The sequence below is a fragment of the Manis javanica genome, chromosome 11, assembly GCF_040802235.1.
Source record: "Manis javanica isolate MJ-LG chromosome 11, MJ_LKY, whole genome shotgun sequence".
NCBI classification, from domain to species: Eukaryota; Metazoa; Chordata; class Mammalia; order Pholidota; family Manidae; genus Manis; species Manis javanica.
In genome coordinates this window covers 19,725,583-19,750,656 of record NC_133166.1, presented here as the reverse complement: position 1 = coordinate 19,750,656, position 25,074 = coordinate 19,725,583, and the positions used below count along the sequence as shown (strand labels likewise).

At 48.8% G+C, this 25,074-nt stretch overlaps 1 protein-coding gene across 1 annotated transcript in view; it reads right to left on the bottom strand.

Moving 5' to 3' along the window:
- Nucleotides 1–2,396: 2,396 nt before the first annotated feature.
- The window catches only part of MAP6 (microtubule associated protein 6), a 91,569-nt gene continuing 68,891 nt past the window's right edge, over nucleotides 2,397–25,074 (bottom strand). The window contains exons 2-5 of the mRNA XM_073216002.1: nucleotides 24,047–24,260; nucleotides 21,733–21,929; nucleotides 4,363–4,667; nucleotides 2,397–4,203 (exon numbers count right to left, since the gene is read on the bottom strand). Of these exons, the coding sequence (XP_073072103.1) occupies nucleotides 3,371–4,203; nucleotides 4,363–4,667; nucleotides 21,733–21,929; nucleotides 24,047–24,260 (1,549 nt within the window). The 3' untranslated portion in view covers nucleotides 2,397–3,370. The remainder of the gene's footprint in view (nucleotides 4,204–4,362; nucleotides 4,668–21,732; nucleotides 21,930–24,046; nucleotides 24,261–25,074) is intronic.

Genomic DNA, 25,074 nt, shown 5'->3' with positions numbered 1-25,074 from the left:
TTGATCCTTTCCCCGAAGCAACATCCTTTTCTAGTTCTCCTCAGACCTCTTTGCTGCTCTGTGACAGGCTCCACGCAGGCTTCCTTCCTGTCCTGTCCCCTGAATGTTGGTGTTTCCTAAGCCTCTATCTTGGACCCTCCTTTCTCTTTCCTCTCCCCCTAGATACATGCACCCTCTCATGGCCTCACATACTTTCCCAGATTTCAGTGAGGTCCCCTCCTCTGCCTTCGTCCCAGACCCCTGTCCCAGGCAGAGACCACTATATCCAGAATTCTCACAGACCTCTCTCCCTGGCTGTCCCATAGGCGTTTCCCATTCAGCATGTACGAAACTGAGTTCTTACTCCTGCAGAAACCCTCTGTTTCCTGTATTCCCACTCACCCACTTAACACATAGTTATTACACATCTATTGGGTATATAGGAAAAAATGCAAGGTTTTGTAATAAACAGAGAAATCACTGCTATAATTAACAAAAATGACAAAAATGAAGAGAAAATGGAACCTTCATAAATGCTGGTGGGGATGTAAGATGGTGCAGCCCTTGTCCCCCAGGAATCAGGTCTAAGACTGTGGAGGATACTAGGGGGGCCTGAGATGGAGAGAGGATTAAAGGAGAGGTGCTCTGATGTGTGAGAAGATAGAGTGGCCTGGTTTGGGGAACAGGGGTGTATAGAAAAGGCAGGGAGATGCAGGGCTGGATTATGGGGTCTCTGATGGATGGGCTCAGATGTGGTGGCTGCAGGGGTGCAGGGCAATGGCATAACCACCACACAACCTGGGCAGGCCCTGGGAGCTCCCCAGCCAAGTACGGTGCAGGGGGAGTGAGGTGGCCAGTGCCCCCCACCCTGCACCTCCCCTGGGGGCAGCCGTAAATTTGTGTGTCCTCTTCTCAGGACAGGCCTAAGCCTCCTGGAATTGTACCTAGCCCAGGGGACAAGGTTAGGCTCCGGGAAAATGACTAATATTAGAGTTCCTGCCAACCCTGGCAGTGAGAGACAGGGCTCCAGTTAGATTTAATTTGATTGATTGAGATAAAGAAATACCACATTTCTTACGCCCTAAGGGCCATGATGTGATTCATATACAGAACCACAAATTGTGATATGTGTGCGGAAAAAGGAAGGGCCATAGAGATAGGGGAAAGAGGGCAGATCGCTATTTAGCGGGTAGACTGGGCTGGTCTTAATGATGGATTGGAAATGGAGGGTTGGAAACTGGTGAAAAAAAAGATTTCCAGGTTTCTGACTGAGGACTAGGCCAACCAGAGCGCATTCCCCATCCTCTTCCTCTAGGTGATCCAACCTCTCCGCGACAGACCCAAGAAGGTGCTGCTCCAGTGCGACCTGAGCCCTCTTGCTTACCCTCAGTCCGCACGGGCCGTCTCCTCGCTCCCCACAAATGTCCTACGGTGCCGAGGCGGCGGGGGCACCGGGCAGGTGCTAAGGGACTGGATCGCGGCGCAAGCAGAGTAAAAGCGCGGCCTTCCTGCAGATCAGCCGGCAGGGGCCCTGGCGAGGCCTCGGGAGCTCCGAGCGTTCCGAGGGTCGCCTTCAAGCTGCGCCTGCCCCTCGGAGGGCGCGGTCGGCACGCGCAGCTCCCGGCTGCTTTCTCCCACCCGCGCCCCAGCAAGTCGTTCCCGCCCTGCCGGCCCCGCTTGGCCAGGCTGCGCCGGCGTGAAGCCGGACCCAAGCCCGGGGAAGCTGCGCGGCCCCGCGGGCGTGGCGGTGTGCAGTGCGCGCGCGGCAGCGGGCTGGACTGTGCGCCCGGCGATTCCCGCGCTGGGCTGTGAGATTCCGAGCCGAGAGCCAGGTTCGAGGGCTATTGGCGCTATTGGGTGGAGTGGGGGCAGCCTTAGGATGCGAGCCTCTGGATGCTGGCCGACCCGGGTCTGGCTGGGCCGGGAACGGGAGCCTCCCCGTGCAGAGCCCTCAGCGCATTCCCCTCCAGTTGCGCCTCCTCCCCCTCATCTGCGCAGGCGTCCGCATCTGGTTCCCAGGGCGGCAGAGAGGGTCGGGGGTGGAGATGACGGATGCTGGGGAGGGTGCTGGAAAATGGCCCCAGCTGGGAGGAACCAGGCCATGCATGAAGTCTGCATCGGAAAAAGGCCAAAAGAGTCCAGTTTATTACCCGCCTCACCCTGCTGCAACACGGGGCGGGAGGCCGTGGTCGTAGCTGCCTCACTTACTGGGCCATCTCTCTGAGCGGTGGGGGCTCTGCGGGCTGTGGCCTGGTACCCGTTCCTAGGCTTTCATGGGACCTGACATGCGAAATAACAGAAAATGTATGTACAGGTCTCTGTCCCCAGTTCCTGGCACAGAGCTCCAAAACTCTTGGGACTTCCTGGGTGATAGGAGGTGACTCTGGGTGGGCTTCTGGATGGCTTCAGGATGGGGCTGGTCACCAGGAAGACCAAGCTACAGGGGCTGGAATTTGAATTAATTATTATTAGTTAATTAATTATCATACCTGTGTGATGAAGCCTGCATAAAATTCCAAAAGTATGGGGTTTGGAGAGCTTCCAGGTTTCTGGAAGTACTGGGAAAGTGGTGCACCTGGTGGGAGCCCCATCCTCCTTCCTGCATCCCCTGCCCTCCATGTATCTTCCATCTGGATGTCCATCTGTACTGTTTTATGATGAACTTTAGTGTTTCCCTGAGTTCTGATAGCCATTCTAGCAGATTATTGAGTCCAAGTAGTGAGTTATGGGAACTCCAACTTACAGCCAGTTAGTCAGAAGTACAGTGACAAAAAAAACAGGACTTGCAGTTGGCGCCTGCAGTTGGGGGGCAGGACAGGACTGTGGGACTGAGCCCTTCCCCTGTGCTTGCTGATGCTGTCCTCAGGTAGACAGGGTGGGAGGGAGGTGAGTCAGGACATGCAGCTGGTGTTGGATAGTTGCTTGATGTGGGAAACGCCCACACGTGTGTTGGAAGTGAGGTGTGGTAGGAATGTGAGAGTAAAGGGGAAACACAGGGTCTTTTCCTCAGTTTCCTAGCAGCTCCCATCCACTCCCAACCCTTGCTGTCAACGCACAGGAACTGGGGATTTCTCAGATCATCTGACCCAGATGAATGAATACAGAGTCTTGCATGCCCACTCTCAAATGTGCCTGGCACACACACACATGTGCCACACACACACACACACACACACACACACTCACTCACTCACTCACTCACTCACTCACTCACTCAAATGAAGTCAGAGAGAGACAAGGCTGAGCAAGAGGGACCAGTTTTATTAGATTCCAGCAAGACTATACAGTACATCAGTACATGTTTCATGCAGATTATATATGTGTCTTTGCTGCTCCTGGGAGGGAGCACTTTCACTGCCAGCTCCTTCCTTGGCATGTCAAGGGGTGAGTGTCAAGGGGAACTCTCAATATATTCTGCATAGGGGACAGTTGGGATCACAACTGGGGGTGGAGGTGGGACAGTGGGCAGCTGAAGACCCTTGGGACCTTGAGTCTTCAGAGGTTCGGGGACCACAGGACCTTGGTCCTTTGCTGGTGGTGATACCAGAGGATCTTGAGCTTTCAGAGGCACTGGAATTATAGGAACTTGATTCTTCACAGGCTCAGAGATCACAGGACCTTGTTTCTTTGGAGGGACTATGGGGTCTTGATCCTTGACTAGTGCTGGGACCATAAGACCTTCATTCTTTATAGGTGTTGGAACCACAGAATCATGATCCTTCAGGAGCTCTGGGACTACTCCACCTTGATCCTTGACTGGCTCTGGGAGCACTAACTCTTGATTCCTTACAGGCTCAGAGAGCACAAGCCCTTCATTCTGTACAGGTGTTATGACCTTGGCACTTTGATCCTTCAGATGCTTTGGGACCATAGGGCCTTGATCCTTGACAGGTGCTGGAACCACAGGACCTTGAACCACAGGCTCAGGGACCACAGGACCTTGATCCTTGACAGGTGCTGGAACCACAGGACCTTGATGCACAGGCTCAGGGACCACAGGACCTTGATCCTTGACAGGTGCTGGAACCACAGGACCTTGATGCACAGGCTCAGGGACCACAGGACCTTGATCCTTGACAGGTGCTGGAACCACAGGACCTTGATGCACAGGCTCAGGGACCATAGGACCTTGATCCTTGACAGGTGCTGGAACCACAGGACCTTGATGCACAGGCTCAGGGACCACAGGACCTTGATCCTTGACAGGTGCTGGAACCACAGGACCTTGATGCACAGGCTCAGGGACCACAGGACCTTGATCCTTGACAGGTGCTGGAACCACAGGACCTTGAACCACAGGCTCAGGGACCATGGGAATTTGATCCTTGACAGGTGCTAGAACCATGAAACCTTGATCCTTTGGAGGCTCTGATACAATGGAACCTTGATTCTTAACCCTGGCTGGAACCGTAGGACTTTGATTCTTTAGAGACACCGGGACCAAGGAACCTTCGTCCCTGACTGGTGCTGAGATCACAGAATCTTCATTCTTTGAAGGCTCAGGGACCACGTGATCTTGATCCTTAACTGGTGTGGGGACTACAGGACCTAGATCCTTCAGAGGCCCTGGGCCCACAGGAGCTTGATCCTTCAGAGGCCCTGGGCCCATGGAACCTTGATTCTTGTCTGGCTCTGTGGCTACAGGACCTTGATTCTTAGGTGAATCACTGGTGGGTTCGACCTGGCTCCTGCAGAGGAGAGAAAGGTGGTCACTGTGAGGGCCAGAGCTCACGCCAGGGATAGGGCAGAGCACAGATTGCCTGATAAGTCTTGGCCTAGTGGAGCCTGGGGAGGGCAGCTCTTGCTGAAGAGCAAGAAGCAGAATCTGATTTCCATGTTCTTAGAACTGAATGTGGGGTGGGGTGAGGGGCGGGTTCAGGAAGCAGTCATTCATTGTGCTTGCCAATTGATTATAACCTGCGCGTGGCACAGAGGGGTGGCACCCAGGTGACAATGACAATACTATAGCAGGACTCAGAGTCCTCCAGTAGGCATCCCAGCAACCTGTCCACCCCATACTCCACCCAGGGCACTCTTCCTTCCTCTAGGATAGCTGGGCCCATCTTGGGAGTCCATCCAAGCTACCCATGCCAATGACCCTATAGGCCAGAGTGTTCTTTCCTTGTACTCAGGGTCTTCCAAGGCCCTTTCTCCTCGCTGACCCCTTTGGTAAGGGCTGACTGTGGGGAGGGACAAGGGGTCCACGGCGTGCCAAGGAAGAGGCAGTGGGAATGGTCCTTCCCCACCCACTGCAAGGGGAAGAGGATTTTATCACTGACATTGTTTAGAACAGCCGGCACATGGTGATAATAAAAAGCAGACTGGTTTTTATTTTTGTTCTAAATTCTCTACAGACAATGCAACCCATGGATGCCCACACACTACCATCACCCCCACCATTGGTAGGTGACCAGTTGGGACTCCAAATTCAGGCAGTGAATCCCCTCACTCCATCCCCACTTCCATCTCCCACTACTCTCCCTGGGCCCTTGCCCTCACTCCAAGGCTCTAGGGCTGATTTCCTGGCAGTCACGGGTCCAAGCCTCTCACCAGAAGCCTCACAGGCTGCCCCATCTGCCTCCCTGTGGACCCCCATGCTGTACTTGGCCCACCCACATCGTGAGGAGATGCCATCCCCGACACCAAGGGTAAACGCTGCCACATTCAGACCTAGCCAGTCTAGTCTAGAATGCCTTGCGGGCCAGGCAGAAAGTAACCACTCAAGAGTGACCACTCAGCCGGTGTTTGAGCCCTTGAACACCTCCAGCACATTCCTCTTTCCAAATCACTTCTTTTCATAGCTCATTTCAGCCACCCAGAAATCCTGAGAGGCCCACAGGGAGAATTTTATTACCCTTGTCAGAGGAAGAAACAGGTTCAGAGTGGGCAAGTGATGTGAGAGTGAGGGGCCTGCATGGACACTAGAGTCTGGGTCTTTCACTCCTGGAGCCTATGCTCTTTCTCCTATAGCACCTGGCACATAATAAGTGCTCCATACAGGGTAGCTATTATCACCCTTTTACATTTTGTGGCCAATCAAGTCTCAGCATTTTAACAGCTCCTATCAGATTATAGGACTATGTCTTTCCTGCTTGTTGACACCAGTTCAATAAGACCTCTACTTGGTAACTTTTTCTTAGCTCATTATAGTTTAATCACTCTGAACCTCAAGTTTGCCATCTATTTCATTGGGAATAATGGTATCCACTCAGAAATTTATGATGATTAGAGCTCATGTACATAGAGCACCTTGTACTGATATTACTACATAATATTACAATTTTTTTCTATTTACCTAGGAGTAAGATCACACATATTTGGGCTATGTTTATCAGACATGTCATCCTGACCCAACAGCTTTTTTACTGTATTTAGCATTCTGAGTATCTGGGGACTGACATCTCTCAGCAGAGTACACAGTGGCTTAGGCAGCCTATCTTGATGTCTCTAAGTGTCACAGTGGGGCTAGGTTGGCTCCCTAGTTCAGCATGACACAGAGCACCTCTGCTCTGGCCGAATCATGGCTGGCTGCCATCAGTAGGGCCTCAGTGTTTGCAGAGAGAGCCAGGCAAGGCCATGAGGAGCATGCAGAACCCAAGGATGGCATTAAAAAACCTGGACTATTTAGTGGCTGGTCAGAGAGGAAAAATAAAAACCTAATTCATAATAGAATCAAGCAGGAAATTGATTAGACGAATTCTATTAAGTAGTGAGTGACTTGAGAGGGCTCATCTTGAAGAAGTGATGAAGTCAAAACAGGAGACAAAAAAGGTGGCCAGGAGGATTTGGGGGAGGTTTGGAGAATATGGGAAGTGCCTGGCAGCATATATGGTGTTTCATTTTGGGGTGATAAAAATGTTCTAAAATTGACTGTGGTGGTGATCACACAATTCAGAATATACTAAAAAGTATTAAATTGTATACTTTAAAAAAAAAAAAAAAAGGTGGCCAGGGCTTAACCTGGTCTTAGGGGCTTGAGTTGCGAAACCTATTACACTGGCAGGACATGGGCTCAGCATCCCCTGTTGGCCATGAAGATCCAAAAGAGTGATGTGACAGTGAGGGGCCTGCATGGACACAGTGTGGGTCACAACATCCATTTCCTAGATGTTTGCAGCACTGGCTCCCATGGCACGTTGTAAATTTCTGTTTAATGAGCACTCGCAGCCAGCTGTGAGCCAATCCCAGCTTTGCTTGGGTATTTAACTATATTGCTGTATATATTCCTACATTGCTTTGTTTAGTAAACTTGTTTCCTTAGTAAGAGTCCTTCTTCATGGGGACATTTAGAATTACTATTAGAAATGATAAATTAATCTACGATATCACTTTTTTATTGTTGAGTTAGGAAAGACATGTGTAGATTTAGTTTGAAAGTATTTGTAATGGGTTTAAAATAATTTGCTATATTAGAATATCAAACATTAGCTTTGTGATTCCAATATAAAATGTATAATGGAATAATTAATTTCGACTTGTGATTTTAAGTTGAAAGGTGGAAGACAATTTCATAAATTTTAAACAATGATGGAACTTTTATGACAACCCAACAGTTACATTTTTAAGCTTAGTTTATTTTAAATTGTCTATACTTCAAATTACCTAGTCAATTGCAGGTAAATTAAGTTATAACACCTACCTTAAAGTAGATTATTAAATTTTACTAGATTTTAAGTTTGTTGCTTTTATAAATTAAATATTTGTTTTTAAAACCAAAGCAGCCTTTGTTGGTTTTCCTATAAACAAAACTGCCCTCGAGGACAACATAAAACTCTGATTGACACTGACTGGCCATCATTGGCTCTGCAGTGCCCTGCGTTCTGCCCATCTGTCAAATGCCCCTCCACTCCTAGTAAGGCAGGTGGAAGGCTGACACTTACAGTGCCTCTGTGGGTCCAAGACAAGGTCTGCCCCAGGGTGGAAGCATGGTACAGGTCCGTGAGTGGCAATGCAGCCCGGCCAGCTTAGGCCTGAGCCTGCCTGCATGGCTGATGCTGGTGCTCTGAGCCAGCTGCAGATCTCCTCAGAACAGCATTCTATGTTCCAGCCTGTGCACCCTCTCAGAAACTAGAAACTGCTGGGTTTATCTTGGCTTCTGGACTGCTTACTGCCTGCAAGATTTGGGCAATTTCTTGACCACAATAGACCTCAGTTTCCCCGCCTGGAAAATGGGGATAACAATACAAATGTCAGGGACTCTTAAAGGGGAGGATAAGATGGTCCTTCTAGGCAGGGATCGCAAATCATAACTTTGGGTATTTGTAGAGTACTTGGTGCATTGCATGAATTACATTACTGTAATAGCTGTTGTAGCAGTTTACTAAATGCTCACATGTTACTTTAGCTCACTGGACCCTCACAGCAGCTCTGTGGGCAGGCAGGGATGGTGGTGGCCAGCCCTGCAGCCTTACCCTCCTTCCACTACCTTCTGGCCACCCTGTGCTGTTTTAGACATTCCCAATGCTGTTTCTTTGCCTCTGCTCCCTGGATTGCTGTCATCCACCCTCTTTTCCCTGTCTATCCTTCATGGCTCAGCTCAGATCCCACCTCCTCACAAGGTCTTTCTGGATGTGTCTCTCCAAATTAGTTTTGTCTGTATCTCCCTTACAGCACCATTTACCGCCCCTCACTGTATTCACAGATACCCCAGTTAAGGATAGGTTTCCCTCATGACAGGCCATCCTCGCAGCCTGCAGCCCCAATGCCCAACACAGTACCTGGACCAAAGAAGGTCAGATGGAAAAACTTAAAAATTATGTTGCTGAAACCCGGTTCATCATCTGTCCCATGGCCTCGGTGAGAAACCCAGAGTCATCCTTGATACTTCCTTCTCCCTCAAAACCTTCCCCCAATCCATCAAGAACCATCTGTTCTAGCTCCTGACATTTATCTCTTGAACATTCCCACTTGTTCCCCTCCTGCCCACCCCCACCAGCTCTACCACCATCTCTGTGGACCACTGTCCTAACTGGTATACCCTGCTCCTCCTCCAATCCATTCTTCAAACAGAAGTCAGAATGATCTTTCAAAAAGTGAACTCCTTCTCAGCTTACAGCTCTTCACTGGCCCTCCTTATACTCAGAATAAAGAGTAAAGCCAGTTACCTGGCCTCACCTGGCTGACTAGCTTGCTTCCACCGCCTTCCGGCCCTCTATGCCCCAGACTGCAGGACTTTGTTCTGTTACTTTCCATCTACGACTTTGCATATGCTGTTGTCTCCTTCTGGGACATTCTCTTGCTCACTCCTCCCCTGATGAATGCTTACTCACACCCCACCCAGCAGCTCACTGGAGCACTCTCCCAGGGAAGCTTTCTCTGCCTCTGCAGATGTGACCAGGTCCTCTGCTACTGGCTATCCTAGCCCCTGGCACTTTCATCCTACCCCTTATCCCAGCTAATTACTTGCATTTTTTTGGGTTAATATTTCTCCTCTTAGACCGAAGAGCTCAGAGGGCAGGGCCTTGCCGATTTCGCACATCATTGTACCCTCTCTACCTAAAACGGCACCTGACCCAGGGTAGGCCCTCCATACTTGTCAAATGAACAAATAAATGATAGCCTTTTCTGGCTGTGCGAGGCTCTGTCTTATTTGCAAAATTTAATATTCCAAGGTTACACGAGATGTCCTAAGTCTTAGGACTGAATTTTCTGTCCTTCATCCTGTTACCATGGAGACAGGCAACGCCTCCTGGGCATACACACAAACTGACCTTGGATCCAAGCTTGATCAGAGTCTGGAAATAGGATTATCCAGCCCTGCCTGGGCTCTCTGGAGAAAAGGGCTCCCTTCTCTCCTCCTGATTCCTGTTGTTGCACGCATTTCCAATCCCATAATCCACCAGGTGTTTTTCTTTCTCCCCAGACTATCTCCCGCTGCACCATCAGAGCAGCCCAGAGCAGAGGCAGTGCTGGTGTGGGGCCCTGTTCAGAAATCAGGGGCCTGTGGACCCTGTCCTTGAATTCCTTGCCTCAACAACTTGGAAAAGCCCTGAGGAACAAAGAAACTCATATTTCCTGAGCAATAACTATGTGCCAGGCTTGCTGCTAGGTGCTTAACGTAGATTGTTTTTCACAATGAAAAGAACAGCCTGCTGGAGGAGAAGGTGCCCCGACTGGGATAAAGGCCAAAAGAGCTGGGCTTGAATGCTGACTCAGCTCCTTCCCAAACTTAGAATGTGCCAGTTTCTAAGCCTCAGCTTCCTTAATCTTAAAACAAGGATTACAGTGCCTTCCTTCCAGGGAGGGTGAGTTTATATGAATGCTCATGGTGTCACCCCCAGAATGTGGGTGATGTTTAATAAATGTTAGTTCAAAGTGACACTAAGTGATCTAGTCCGATTGCGGGAAACTAGGCTCAGAATGGACCAGCAACTCTCCCATAGCCACACAGCAATGAATAGCAGGTCCAGGACTAAAACACCAGCTTCTCAACATCTCAGAGGGTGGGTAGAAGGGATGGAGCAAATTCCCTCAAAGCAAAGATGGGCAGGAGGAGCTGAGCCAGGGCCCAGGCTCGGGCAGGAGGTGTGGGGACCAGCAGACAGGGCAATTTCATGGCCTTGTTCTGTCGCCTTCATGGGCCCTATACAGGCGTCAACGTTTCCCAGACACAAACGAGGCTCCCAGAGCAGTTATAGGAAATGCAGCTACCCAAGGGGGAGTGCCAAGGAAACCAGCTTTGAAAGGCTCATTATTCTTACTATGAATCTGTAGGAAACAAGGCATTATCAAAACAAGAACTCCTGTTCCTGCCTCTCTCCCTCACAGGACTCCATGGTAGCCTCTATTCTAGTAGCTCACATGGTGTTCGGTAATTACCGGCCTCTCCCGCTAGCCCGTGGCCTGTGTTCTGTTCATCTCTGCATCATCAGTATCTAGCATTGGGCTCATAGTAGTACCTTCAAATATCTGTGGGAGTAACAGATAGCTGGTGTGTAGCTTTTTCTCTTTATTCTGTTTTTTTCTTTTATGCATTTATTGGACAAGGCTGCAGAGCCCTGCTCTGTGTCAGGCCTTGTGTGGGGCTGGAGCGGCACAGGAGTGAATGAGACCTGGGCCCTGACTATGAGGAGGAGGGTACAGGCCCGTGAGCACACCCGAATGCTGTCCAAGCCCCCAGAGCCCTGGCGCCACCAGCAGTCTGGCCCTAAGCCTCCATCAGCCTACGTCTCTTCAACCAAAGAGGCCTGAAGGCCCCTGCATAGGCAGAGGTGTCACTTTGCTGGAGAAGGAGTCCCTCTCTGGTCTCCGAAAGCACACTTCCATAGAGCCAGGGCTGGGACAGATCTAAGGCTTGCCAGGTCTCCTGAACTGCTGGTCTCCCTGCCAGCTAGCCTCAGCCACTGTCCCCATGCTCTGGAGTGGGGCACCCCTCCACGGGGCAGCCCACCTCCTGGTGGCCCATGTTTAGATTCTAAGCAGCTCTGCTCCCTCCCACCCCTGCCCTGATCCGGGTTTTGTGCTCTGGGGCTCCCCTTTCTGAGAATGCCATGCTGCCTGCCCCAGGACTGCCTTTCAGATATATGAAAGGTATTTGCAGGGCGGCAGCAATGGTGGCCTTATTCCTGGCTTCTTGGGGCAACACATGCTCCACAGCAGCCCAGACAGCTGGTTTCCCGAGTCTCGCTGTTCCAGCTCTCTCCTCACAGCACACTCCAGTTGGCGCCCCATGCCCTGGAAAGTGTGACTCCCGGAACTAAAGTGACATTGCAGGGGTGGTCTCCAAGTGGGACACCCCTCCTGTGCCCTGGGGTCTACACCTCCATTGATAAAGCACTGGGCTGCTTTAGCTTTCCCTTGGACACATGTGCCGCTGCCCTCCACCACCCCTCCTCATCTGCCTACTGACCCCTTCACAGAGACTAAAGATTCCACTCCAGGGTCCCTTCTTCAGTGAAATCACCCTGACCCTCCACATCCTCTCCTCCTCCTCTGTTCCTAGTGCCGCTGAGCCCCTCCCCGCTCCCCGCAGCCCCATCAGATGTGTTGACAACTGCTTGTAGCTGCCTCTCCAGACAGGCTCTTCAGGGTGGAAACCATTTCCATTTAATATCTCTTTCCTCTCTCTCTCCCCCTCTCTCCTTTCCCTTTGCTTCCTTCCACAAACATTTAATAAATGCCTACTCTGTGTCTGCTAGAGCAGCAGACAGCTCTGGCATGGGGCTGGCACATAGTAGGACACCTCCATCCTAAATGAGAAGTTTTAAAGATAACTTACACAAGATCAAATTCTAACAACCACATTTACATGACACAAACAATTTCCTGTTTGTAACTACCTTAGCACCTTTTCTGTCCTCCCAAACTGTAAGGTTTTCTAAGAGGACTTTACATACAATGTGGCATACTGTATTCTCACCCAGCAGCTCTGAGAGCCAGGCAGACAGGAGTGACTCGCACCCCTGTCTTCCAGACAAGAGTAGAAAGGAGAGTCAGAAAGGGGAAGTAAGTTGCTAAGGTCACACAGTGAATTTGTGGCAATGTCAAGACCTTAACCAAGGATGGCAGACTTTCAGTCAAGCTCTTTCCTCTCTATATCAATATCCCTCAGGGGTGTGACTTCAACTGGAGAGATTTTGAATTTGTCTGCAGATGTCTGAGTCTGGCTTAAAATGCTCTTGACCATTCCCTCTGCATTCCCTCTGCCGGTCCAGTTACAAGCTCCCAGCTGCATATCTGGAGAGAGTTGCCCCTCTGGGGACCAGGCTCCCAACAACCAGTTCCCCTTTGCCTCTGTCCTTCCTGTATCCACAACACAAGGGCCCTCAGGTTTACCTTCTGGTGTTCAGCAAACTGTGGGAAAGAAGCCAGGCCTGGAATGCATCAGCTTCCTGCTCTAAGTGTCCCTCTACACCTCTACCTGTGAGCCCTACCTGTACAGCTGCCCATGGGTCTATCAGCCCATGGTCACAGAGAGTCCACCCAGATGTCACTCATCAGCTCAGGAAGAGTGGCTAGGACACAGCTAGCAAAAAGGCAGCCACCACAGGGATTAATTCTGTGTGGGTGGGTAGGGGACAGTAACTGCCCATCAAACTCAGCATCTGTGACCTCTGACTCATTTTCCATGGACAATGAGAGTACTTAGGGTCACTGCAGGTTCTGGAGCAAGGATGGGGCAGGATGAAAAGACTGCTATTTTAGGAAGACGCAGATCTTCTTTCCAGTAGGAGTCCTTCCTAGAGATGGTCCCAAGTACTGAGCAGAGAATGGGTTTTAGTCACCCAAACAACTTGGCTTCAAATACTGGCTCACCACTTAAAAGTTGTGTGACTTTGTTACCTAATCAATGAATCCTGGGGGTGATACCTACAGATTCTCTAGCCCTGTTGCAAGGATTAAATGATGGCCAGTGTGTAAAGGCCAAATCAATGTCCGCTCCCTTCCCCTAGGCGGTGCCAACTATGTGTTTTTATAGAGGTGGAACTTGAGACCTGGGGCAGATTCCTAGCTCAGACTTTTCTCAACCACTCCAGGTTCGCTGCCCGTAGATTATGTTCTTCTGAAGTTCAGGGATGGCTGTACTAGGTGGCCAGGTGCTTATGTTTTCTGCCCCTTGCTGCTGTTGTTTTTCTGTTTTTTTTTTGCTGTTAAATGTATTTTCTAGGTATAACCTGCTAAGAAGAACTAAAGAAATTACCAGATTTCCAATTGTATAATAAATACTTCAAAAAGCATCTTTGGTTGTTTTTAACACCAAGAAAGCAAAGGCAAGGGCATAGTCGACTATCTCAACGGGCTGCCAGGAATCTGATAATCCTAATGGATTTTTAAAACATAAAGTGCTGGACTAGGCAACCAGCCTATATCAGTTCTTGTTTGTAATGGCTCAGTTCTTGTTTAGTTCTATGCTCCCAGGAACTTGCAAATCAATTTTGTCCTTTCCTCCCACCCCATCTAAAGGAAAGGATGGCAGCTTGAGCAATTAATCAAAATTGGTTTCACGTGTCCAGAGGGGCGCAATTTAAATGGACGGGTAATTGCAGTAATAGGACCTGTGCCAGGTGATTTATAGGGTGTGCTCAGAGGAGGGGGCAGGGGAGAAGGGCAGCAAGAACCACCACGAGATGGGCTTTACTCCGGCCGCACCGTTGAGCCCGGAGAGGAGAAGTAACAAGGAAGTGGTGGGCAGCAAAACTACCCATAAAATGAGTTGTTGACAGGGCATTCCACTTTACAGCTTATAGAGGACTCTGGCGCGCATCCTCATGGGGCCTGCAACACACGCAGTCCTGTGCCTCAGAAAGTTACCCCCTGCTCGCAGAACTCTTACTACCTGCTATTTCTGAAGTCTGGAACCAAACACTGCATCCCTTGCTGACTAAATGCCTATTTTCTGAATTTGGGAACCAAATAGATGTGGATAGTGATGGATACTTGTATTACTGTTATCTCTTTGAGGCTCAAAGAGATTAAGAGACAGCCAAGGTCACACAGCTAGTAAATAGTAGAGCTTGGGTTTAGAACCAGGCTTACTGGCTCTAATTTCCAGCCTTTCTTCCTAAGTCGTGCCCCTGACGGGTGCCTCTCTGCCATTGTGGCAGAGTTAGAAGCTTGGCACTGGGCAGGAGGTGGGATTAGTCAACCTAACTCTTAAAGATTACCCTCTAACCAAGAGTCTATGATTTTTTTAAAGTCAGAACTGTTTAGAAAAAGTGGCCACATAAAGTAGAGTTAGGTTGGCCCAGAGGCTGGCCATTATAAGACCAGCTGTTGAATGCTCTGCATTCTGCTGTTGCCGTGACCTCTCTCGGCACCACCCCTTCATGTGAGCAGAGGTGGTTTAGGTGGAATAAAGCCTGCGGAGGCACTATGGTGAATGTGGAGGGAGATGGTGAGCATCATCATTCATTCGCTCACTCACTACTCACTCAACAAACACAGACGACATTCTTTGTGGTAGGCGTTGGGCCAGAAGCTAGGGCTGCAGAGATGAACAGAAGGCCCTGGCCTTTGCCCTGGGGGAGCACAGTCTAGTGGGGGACACACACACGAGCAGATGACACAGTACACGTGGTAAGTTTCATGATGAAGATGCACGGGAACGTCTTACCCAGCCTGGGAGGTGCGGGAAAGGCTTCCTGGAGCTGTCCCCTGAGCGGAGTCTTGAAGGATGAGTTAGCCAGGTGGAGGAGCAGGAGGGCAGTCTGAGCAGGCGGGGCAGCGTGGGTAAGGCATGGAGGTGAGAAGCGGCATGGTGCACTGAGGGGACAGAAGCTTCTGCAGGCTGCAAGGAGCCCGCGGATGGTTTCAAGCAGGGTGTGACATGGTCAGATTTGCATGTTCTAAAGATCCCTCTGGCAGCATAAACCAGTAGCAGTGGCAGCACTTTACTTATCTTATCATCTGAAGCTCCCTTGGCCCCAGAACAGATGTCTGTGTTGAGATATTTATACATAATGCCAAGTTAATAAGCCATTGAGGGCCACTTACATGAGAACAAGAGATAGAGAGTTAAGCTCAATTCCAGTGTTTGAAATAAAATGCACAAAATGGTGGTCTCTGGTCCAGTGCCTTAGGCAGTGGGCACCAGTTTTATCTTGGTGTCTTCAGTACCAAATATATTTCTTATGAATAAAAGGCCTTTTGGATCATTTTGTGTACAATCAACATGCATTTTAATCACCCAGTCAGTTAATTTAGGACCCGAAGGAGAAAACCTGCACATCTGGCTGAGATAATTGGTCAGTTCAGTCAGGATGTTTGAGCCAGGTGTGTGGGAAGACCTGATCAAATTCTTATTTCCCCTGGTTTGTATCTAGGCCCCACGACTTAAAGAGGATCCTAGGTAAGCCGGCTGGAGGGCCTGTAATGGCCCAGCCAGACTGTGGCACTGTGAGGTCCAGTGTAGTTTTAGGTGAGAGTTAACTTTGTCTGAAACCTGATTCACTTCAGGCCAGCGCCAGCCTCCCTCCAGTGAAAGGAGAAACAGGGCAGGCTGCAGAGCAGACTGGGCCTCGTACTTCCTTCGTTCAGAGCCAGACCAAGCTGGCCGGTGCCCTTCCACTTGGAGTCTTCCTTTTCTGTCTGTTACCTGGGGCAAACACCTACTCTACAATGTTAGGGCACCATGGAACAGCACAGAAAGAAAGGCTTTGTGAGCAATCAGTAAATATAGATTTATTATTCTTTTTGTTTAGGTCTGTGGATTCAAAGTAATTCAACAGCTGGGATTCTTTAAAAGTATTCTCACTCATCAGAGATTTTGCTTTAATCAACTTCAGAGATGCCTCATAGTTAACTAGCAGAATGATAGTGAACACAGACCTTTCAAGTACTGTAAAAGGAGGGGACGTGACAAGAAAGGACTTGTACTTAGTGTCCACTATGGGGTCCCTATAGCCTCTGTGTCAGTTCAACCTCACTCCTCTCCTCCCAGGTAGGTATTAGTATCCTCTTCCCCAAGGGAGGACACCAAGGCTGAAAGAGTGAGTGAACAACACAGGGCTCACAGTCAGCAGTGACTGCCATCCACGAACCTTGTACACACCTAAGTGTACTGCCAATGTTAACCAGCATTCACATGATGCAGAATAAAATGTGTAATGATGTTAATTCTGTTATTACAGATATGCTAGGACAGTCTAGGTGTTATGAGGATCTATACATTGAATGGCAGTGGGATGGAGGAGGTTTCATCTATGTGCCGGACTCTGCCAGAGGGAGTCTAAGCGGAGTTGGTCCTGCTTGTTTGAAGCAGCTGCCTCTCCTGTCTAGGGAGCTTTGGCTGCCCAGCCACTGCTCCAGCCCTGCTGGCCTCAGGTCCAGCTGGGGGTAGGGCCTTGCTTCAACTTTAGATGGTCCACAGGCTACATCCTGAAAGAAACTTTTTACACCTGTGGTCCTGAAAGGGTAAACTACTTTAAGACATTTTAGCAGTAAGAGGACCTTGAAACCATGATGAATGCATTAAGGGAGTTCACAGCCTTTGTGAAATGGGACTTGACACTCCCCAAATCTAAGAGAAGCAGGTTTAATATTTAAAACCCTGGTGAAAAATATGAGGAATTTCACCAAGTATATACAAGCTCTAAGGAAATTAAAACATACAACTAATTTAGCAAGATGCCCTACTTTAAAACTAGAGAGCTGGTTTTAATCTTGTTTGTCTGCTATTTTAGGGAGGTGGTTTCAGTCACGTGCTCCCGATCTGCCTTCCGGGCTCGGGCAGCAGCAGGGAGCAGGGTGGCACCACCGCTGAGGCTTGCAAGAGTCCCCCGGGGCAGCTAGCACGGCTCCCCACCTTCCTGCCCTCTCTGTAGCCTAATTCTTGCCCTCTCTCTGATTCTGAGTGTATCTCACCTTTGCTCAGGTTATTCTCAGTGTCTTCATTATGTGTTTTTCTGTGTATCTTTTTCTCTCTCTGCCTTTATTTCTGCCTCTCTATTTCTCTCCTGTCTTTCTTTCCATCTATCTTAATCTCTGGTTTTGATCAAAACAATCCTTAACTGATCAAGAGAACTGAGTATTGTACTTTTATGTATGTTTTGCTTATTGAACAGTATTTTGTGTTTTCTGCCTCATACTAAATAAAGCAGGCAGATAGGTGGAATGTTTTCTGTTTGTCTGGAAAACAAATATATAGTATTTTTCATATATGATTGATTCCTACCATGGTTCTTCCCCCAAATCCAGAAATTGGGAACTAGCAAGAGAATAAAAGTCCCAGCCTAGAGGTCCCAGCCTATGGCAGGAGAGGACCTGTTGTTGTTGACCAATCTGTGGGTGAGGGTGAGAAGCAGGATGGCAGGGAGCATGCAGAGGTGGAGGGGGCAACCTGGGTGTATGGAATGGAGGTCTCAGTTAGCAACCACCCATTCTTATGGCACCAGGCCTTTCCATGTCAGGTTTTGCCACTCTCCAGTCTTTGCTTTGACCCTCCCTGAGTGAATTATGTCCCCACAACCATGCAGCTCCCTCTGTCTGGCATGGCTTGCTCAGCCAGACTCTGTTCACCTAGTCAGCCCATCTATGAGGTCCTCCCTGATCCATGGAACCAGCTAGAACGCCTCACTGTAATCAAAAGCGGGGTCTCAGTCATCCTGGCTTCCCAGTGTCCAGCGCAGTGCCTGGCACATAATAGGTATTCAATCAACAGATATTGGAAAAAGGAAGAGGGATCCCCTAGGAAAGTATAGAATCTTTTGCCTCCCACTTTAGCAGAAGGATATCAAAGTGGGCAAACTTGGCCGTAGCTCTGAGGCTCCCAGCCGGCTTGGCTCTGCGGCCGGTAAGCCTGCCCCTGCATTACCTGCACACCCACATCGCACCCACTCTCCAAGGTCCCTCCCCCATGGGGCCTTCTGATTCCCACCCCAGGTAGGAAGAAATCTGCCCTCCATCTGCGCTCCCAGTTACCTGACCTGCTGTTACCCTATTTGGACCTCTCTTATGGCTGTTAGACACACAGAAGACTGCCACCACCATAACCCACACAGTGAGCCAGCTCCCCGAAGGTGCAACCTCCACAATGACCAAATGAAATGAATCCGTGAAGGCGTCTCTGTCATCCCTTGGGAGGAGAAAAAGCCAGAACCAACAGTCCTGTGGGTTGACAGGAGGTGGGTGGAGAGTTACCACCAGCCTCCCAGGCAGAGCTGGGTGCCGGCGGTCACTCATTCCCAGCAACACGGGATCAAAAACGTTACACTACCTTGTTGGCCAGTGGGTCTCCCGGTCCATCTTCGCCTTTCCCAACACTTAGCTCTGACTGCTTGCAATTAGTATCTGAGAGGCAATCTAAAAGAGTCAAGCTGCATTATAGAGAACCCCAGAAAAACTGCAGGGCACAGCACATCTCGTGGAGAGTAGCTCAAATGGCAAAGGTTGATTCCTCCACCTACTCAGCTGGGCCTTACCAAGGAAATAAGATCAAGAAAGTGGTATTTGTCTTTAGCATTTATTTATAATTGGAAAAACTGTTTGTTTTTTTCTGAGCAAGCACAGACCACAAGCACGTCACAATCAATTGGCTATACATGAATATTTTTGTCATTTTCTTACTAACAGCAGGAATGAAATAGCACCAAGAGAGGTGTGCGCTACATAGTACATAGACAATCTGTGGTATGCAACAAAACCCAGGCCACAAAATCATAATTAGACACTTCCTGTCTGCCTTGAAAAGGCCAAGATATAACGGACCGATTGGAAGCACCAGCGGATAACAAAATGCCTTCGAGAGCCAATGCACAGTGGTGGGGGTCATTTGCAGGCAAGCGAAGCTGACAGTGGGAAAGCTTCTACCTGCTTGCCAGGTGTGTTCAGGCAGCCATAGGGATATGTACAAACATGGACAGAGCAGGCACTGGAAGCACAACCAAAACACTGCTTGTGAAACCAAAATCCATTTCAATCCATATGTTTGCGATACAGAATGACGCTGGCTGAGTTTTATTTGTAAACAGTAGAAATCAGAGGACGTTTCTTGCCAGTGAAGACACATTCAAGAGTCAAAGTGAGCTACAAATGGGGTTTTCTTGGTTGGAGATTAAGAAGAGGTGGATAGTGAAGGATTGAAAAGACACTATTCAGGTCTTCTAAAGCCTCAGCTGGGGCAGGGTAGGAAATTCAGTCCCTGGGGCTGCAAGGTGGGTGGGAAACTCTGCAGTGTGGGCAACACAAACTTGAACCAGACACAGCAGATCAAGTCGTATGTGTCCTTCTGGTTGTGCTGCTGTTTGCACTACCTGCCATGTCTAGCACAGTGTCTGGCACATATTCAACAAGCAAATTTTGAGTGAATGTTCCCCTGTACATTGTAAAGTCTGATTTAACTGATCTGCAAAAAATATATGACTACCTATGGAGAAACCCAAGTTGTGGCTAACATCAACATGTCTGACTAATGCCAGATCTTGAGAGAACAAACACATTGGCAAATTCTCTGGATAAAGTTAGGATCATGTTGATAGAGCACTCTGGTTAATGTTGGGATCAGCTAGAAAATAGCTTGGATCTGTACTGAGATCTACTCATTTCCAGACAGGCATCAAAATTTGTGATTCATAAACTCAGAAACTCACTAACATTTTCTACCTTCTTCCACACTTCTCAGTTCCACACCCGGAGACAGATAGGCAGACGGCAGCAGGCCTGGCCAAGCACATCATTTCTTTTTCATTTCTGTTCTTTCAAGAAATATGGCCTGCATAGCAGATGCTCAATTAATTTGCAAAAGACTTGTCAATCAGCCCCGAAGTGACAAACAAAATGGCACAAATGGATGCTTTGTTGCTTGAACGGTCAGAATATGTGAGCACTTGTGGAGGCTCCGCTTCCTCCAAACCAGAAGGACCTACAGGGACTTTTGAGGTAAGGAACTGTGAGAACTTCACGTTCCGCCACTTTCATCACAAAGAAAAGATAGTCCAACAATTTCAGAACACTGGCAACAGTAAGGACACGAGAGAGAAAGTGTGCTGGGTGTCGTACATGTCACAAGGTTTGCAAACGTAATTTTTCCACTAGGTATTTTGATTCCCTCACGAGCACTGGGGTTCTTTTCACAATAACTCTCTAATGCCTACGACACAACTCTAGCACAGCTAAAGTGGCATTGCCACCACTGGGGGTTTTGGCCATACAGATACATGACACATAATACAGCTCTCACGGAGCTGCTTTTATTCATCAATGAGGTAAAAAATGTGTTGCTAATCACTTAGCAGGGAACTCCCCTAATCTTTAGCTAAGTCACAGAAATTTCCCATAACCCGAAGCTCAGCAACTTCTGTCCTTTCTGAGGAACAGAGCAAGCACAGATCAGGAGGGGAGAGTAAACATCCCCACACCTGTCACTATATCTACTTCCCATCCTGTGTTTCTCAGAAGCAGGAAAGCCACATTCTAAATACACTATCCTTACACCTTGAACTTTCTTCTTCAGAGGTCTGTATCCAGCTGCTCTGCAAAACCAGCAGCACTGGGCAGGCTGAGGGTAAACAGAGGCCCACAACCTCCTCATTTTTGTCATTTCCCTCTCATGTCTAGAATGTACTTACAACACCGAGCTCTTGTGCCCTGGCCTAGTTTCAGCCATCAGCGGCATGTTTATTACTTGGTATACAATTTAAAGCCCACTGACAGGAGACTAAATGCAGTTATGTATTTCTAACATTAGATTATATGAAAAAATTACTTAAACTTAATAGACAACTCATCTTACTGGCATTAAGGCCAAGGGTTTTTTGTTTTTTAAGTATTTCCACAACTTTTCTTAATTGCTGAAGCCCAAGTGGAGCTTCTGTAGCACTGAACTCTCTGAACTTTGGAAAAGAATACATTTACCTAAAGTTCAAAATCGATCACTGACACAGACCTTGGGAGAGAACAGGAGGATACCCTCTGGATAGTTCCAAGCACTACCAGGGATCCCCTTCGCGGCCATCTCCGAACTACCTCTGCACACTAAGTCCTGCCTGCCTTCTTCACCTGCATGCAGCCTCCCCCGCCACGGGAAGGCACAGCCAGTGAGCCACGCTTCCTGGTGTTCCAGGGACCCTGCAGCGTGTGGCTGGCTGCTCTAGATTTGGAGAGGGAGCATGCCACGTGGTCTTTGAAACAGGATTCCTCCAGTGTTTTATTTATTTTTTCTAGTTAAGAAACCAAACCAAAGAGCTCCTGGAACACTCAGGACTGAGGCAGATGAGAAGCCTCTAATCAATTTTGTGGCCTTTTTTGTTGGTTGGTTGGTTAAAAAAAAAAAAAAGAAAAAAAAAGAGAAGAATAAAAGGAAAGTGCAGTGAAATTTACTCTTTCGCCTCAGCCAGTTTATTGTTCATCTCTTTACTTTGCTCCTTGCTGTCGGGTTGGGCAGCACTGGGACCCTCTGCACTCTTTTTCTTGGAGGCCCGGCCTGACACCACCTGCTTGTCTTTGGCCTTTCTTGGGGGCTTATGGCTTGCCGATGTCTTTTTTGGTTTGGAACTCTGAATACTAGGTTTCTCCACCTGCAGAGAGAGAGAGACAGACCGCAAATACAGAAACACAAAAAGGGAGGGAGCGGGAGAGAGAATTTAGAAAGAAATTGTGATTAATTGAAGGATACTGGCAATGACAACATTTGACACCGAGTCTGCGTAGGGAATGTTTTCAGTGACGTTAGATCCCAACCTGCTGGTTAGTCATTTTAGCAACACTCTCACTGGCCACCTTGGCTCCCTGGACTGCTGCCTCTCAGCCCTTGACCACCTGGGGGTGGACTATGTTACAATTTTGCAGTATTTGCTGTTTTTGCCTGTGGGAAGATTATAGCTCATCACCCTGTTCAACCTGGGTGGGCAAATGATTTGCCTCAGTCCATGATAAGTGAGCAGAAGTGCTGCAGGTCACCTCCAGACAGAGATCAAGAGTCAGCCTGTGTGTCCCAGTGCTCTCTTCCTCTGCTGCAGAGAGAGGCTGCTGTGTACCCGGAGGCTCAGACTGCAGAGGTGACCAGGAGTGGAGCTGCAGTTGACCCACGATGACATGCATTAATAAGGAAATAAACCTTTGCTGATGGAAGATGCAGAGATTCTGGGGTGGTTCATTACGGCAGCAGAAGCTTGCCTTTCCTGTTTCTGTTTCTAGGCCTGTGAGCCCGAGTGGAGAAATGTCCTTGCTGAGAGCCTTGGGCCAGGTGGCCTCGTCTTGGTGAGGTCTTCAGCCCCGCCCAGCCATCTGCACCTCCTCTCTGGCCGCCTCCCTGGACTGTCTGCCCAGGGCAGCTGTTTAAGTCCACTCCACTCTCCTCAAGTTCCCTCCTCTAGCTCTGCCCCTCATTCCTAGGAGAAGGCCTTGTCTGGCCTTGTCTTCTCTTTCTCAAGAACTCTGAGGCCACTATGTATGATCCCTCAATATGCCACTCACCTCCCATCTATCTCTAGATTGACTTTCCCCAATCTTCTCCCCTTCTTCCCCTTGAATCTTCTTTTGTCCAAAGACTTTCCATGTCCTGGGTCCCACCTTATCTGTGGAAGGTGGACAGAGAAAATGTTGGGCCTCACAGGCTAGACTGTTCACTCCATGAGGCCTGAGGGTTTTCAGTCACCCCGAATTGTAAATAAGGTGATCCGTTGTCCTGGTTTGCCTGGGATGGACGGCTTTCTCAGACCATGGAACTTCCAGTGCTACAACTGGAAGAGTCCAAGCAAACTGGGTCGGTTAGTTACCTTACCTGTAAACCAGTCCAGGACCAAATAGGAACCTCCACTTGAGTGCAAGGTTTTAGGGCAAAAGCAGAGAAGAGGCTATCTAGGTTCTCAGACTTCTTCTGCTATACCATAGTTAGGAGAGCTGATATTTGCACAATTCCATGTGGCTTGAGATCACAGAATTAGCTAGGGCATGTATGATTCCTGCTTCAGCAGCTCAGTCTCCAACATGCTTCTCCCTCTGGTGAATTCATATTGGGATGCAAGTAAGGCAAAGTAGTGTTATTATAGGAAAACACCTGAATCCACTGTAAGTTACTTAGAAATATAAATCATTCACAAACTATTTATTACAGTAACAAATTACATGGAACACATCTTGCAGCTAATGGGACAAGTGTGTGTGACAGACTATGAACTGCTGGTCAATGGTGTCCATCAAGGGAAGTTAAGACAGGGCAGGCAATTCTCAGGGATTTGGGAGGTAATGAAGTGTCCAGTGCCCGGAGCTGGAGATGCGGCAGGGGCCAGGTGGGAAGGAAACTGGGCAAGGATGCCCCCAACCCTGGGCCTGTGAGCACTTCAGGGGCAAAAGCATAGCTATTTTAAGGTGAGGGGATTTAGGGCTCAGGTGAGTAGTGTTTTTGCTACTTTTTTTCTGGGTTTCTCAAAATCAGAGGCCAGTTCTCTGGAAATCTGCTAGTCCTTAAGCTGTTTTAATTTTATGTAATGTTCCTTTTTAACATTCCCTTTGAATTTCACAAAGGCTTCTATTAAGAATCCCGTCTGCAGAGGTGTGCTACGAACAGCAGGGATTTAAAGGAGCTGTGGGGGCTGGGTGGGAGTTGGCAGCAGCCCACCCCTGCCCTGCTGCAGTGGGCCCCGCGCTCCAGGCTGTGCGGACGGCTTCCCCATCAGCACACCCTCTGCCTCACCTTTGGCGGTTCCTTGAAAGGTTCGCTGTAGAGGCTGCGTACTCTTCTGCGATCAATGACCTTATTGTCGGCTGGTGTTGGCTTATTGGCCTCCCCTTTGAATTGGGCACTGTAGCTGGTTTCATGAACCATCTTATCATCTGGGGGTTTGTACTGGGGCTTGGCTTTTATTGGTTTCACAGGCTTGATGTCCGTCCAGGCTCTGAATTCATTCCTGTGAATGACAAAGTGTCAGCGCTATGAAGCATCGTATGCTGGCAGCGCTCCTCCCACAGGGCCACAGTGCAGCGAGCTCTCCGGGCTGCAGGGCCACTGGAGTGCAGCTCAGGAGCTCACTTCATGCTTCCTGCAAGGATAAGAGCAAGCTTTCCTTCCTGCCAAGTTAATGCAGGTTGTGGCGACAGCAGCAGCACCTAGGAGAAGGAGCTCTGGTTCCCAGCTCCCACTGTGTGATCAAGGATAGGCACTTCTAATCTTTGGGCCTCATTTTCACAGTATCTAAAATGAGGCTGAAAAACTCCGTCCATTCAGCCATCCGTGAGTTCAACACATATTACTAAACACTTGCTGTGTGTGAGGGGTTATGGAAGTTAAATGGGACAATGTGTTAGACGACGGACCTGGTATTTTGTGGCCAAAGGACAAATGCCCCCTCCTTTCCCCATCTGTCATGATGAAGACCCTCTGTTAGCCAGAGTCTGTAAGGATAATTCCTCCCTTTGATCATGGAGGGCTACTTTCATACTGCTAAAACCTTAATAAGCTTAATCACTTTAGACGAAAATCCTTATGAAATGTCTAAATGCTGCGGCTCACAAATAAGCAAAATGTACCAAATATAATTTGGATATACCATTAGGACTTGTGTTGGGATATATCTGTGTAGGAGAGTCTTCATGTGCTTTGGTGTGAACGGCTACTGGTCCTTACCCTAAATGACTCCCTTATTCTGCTTTTTTTGTCAGTGTGTCAGTTTTCCTGTCCATAGCAATCTCTCTCGTGGATTCTAATCAGCTGTTTCTCATCTG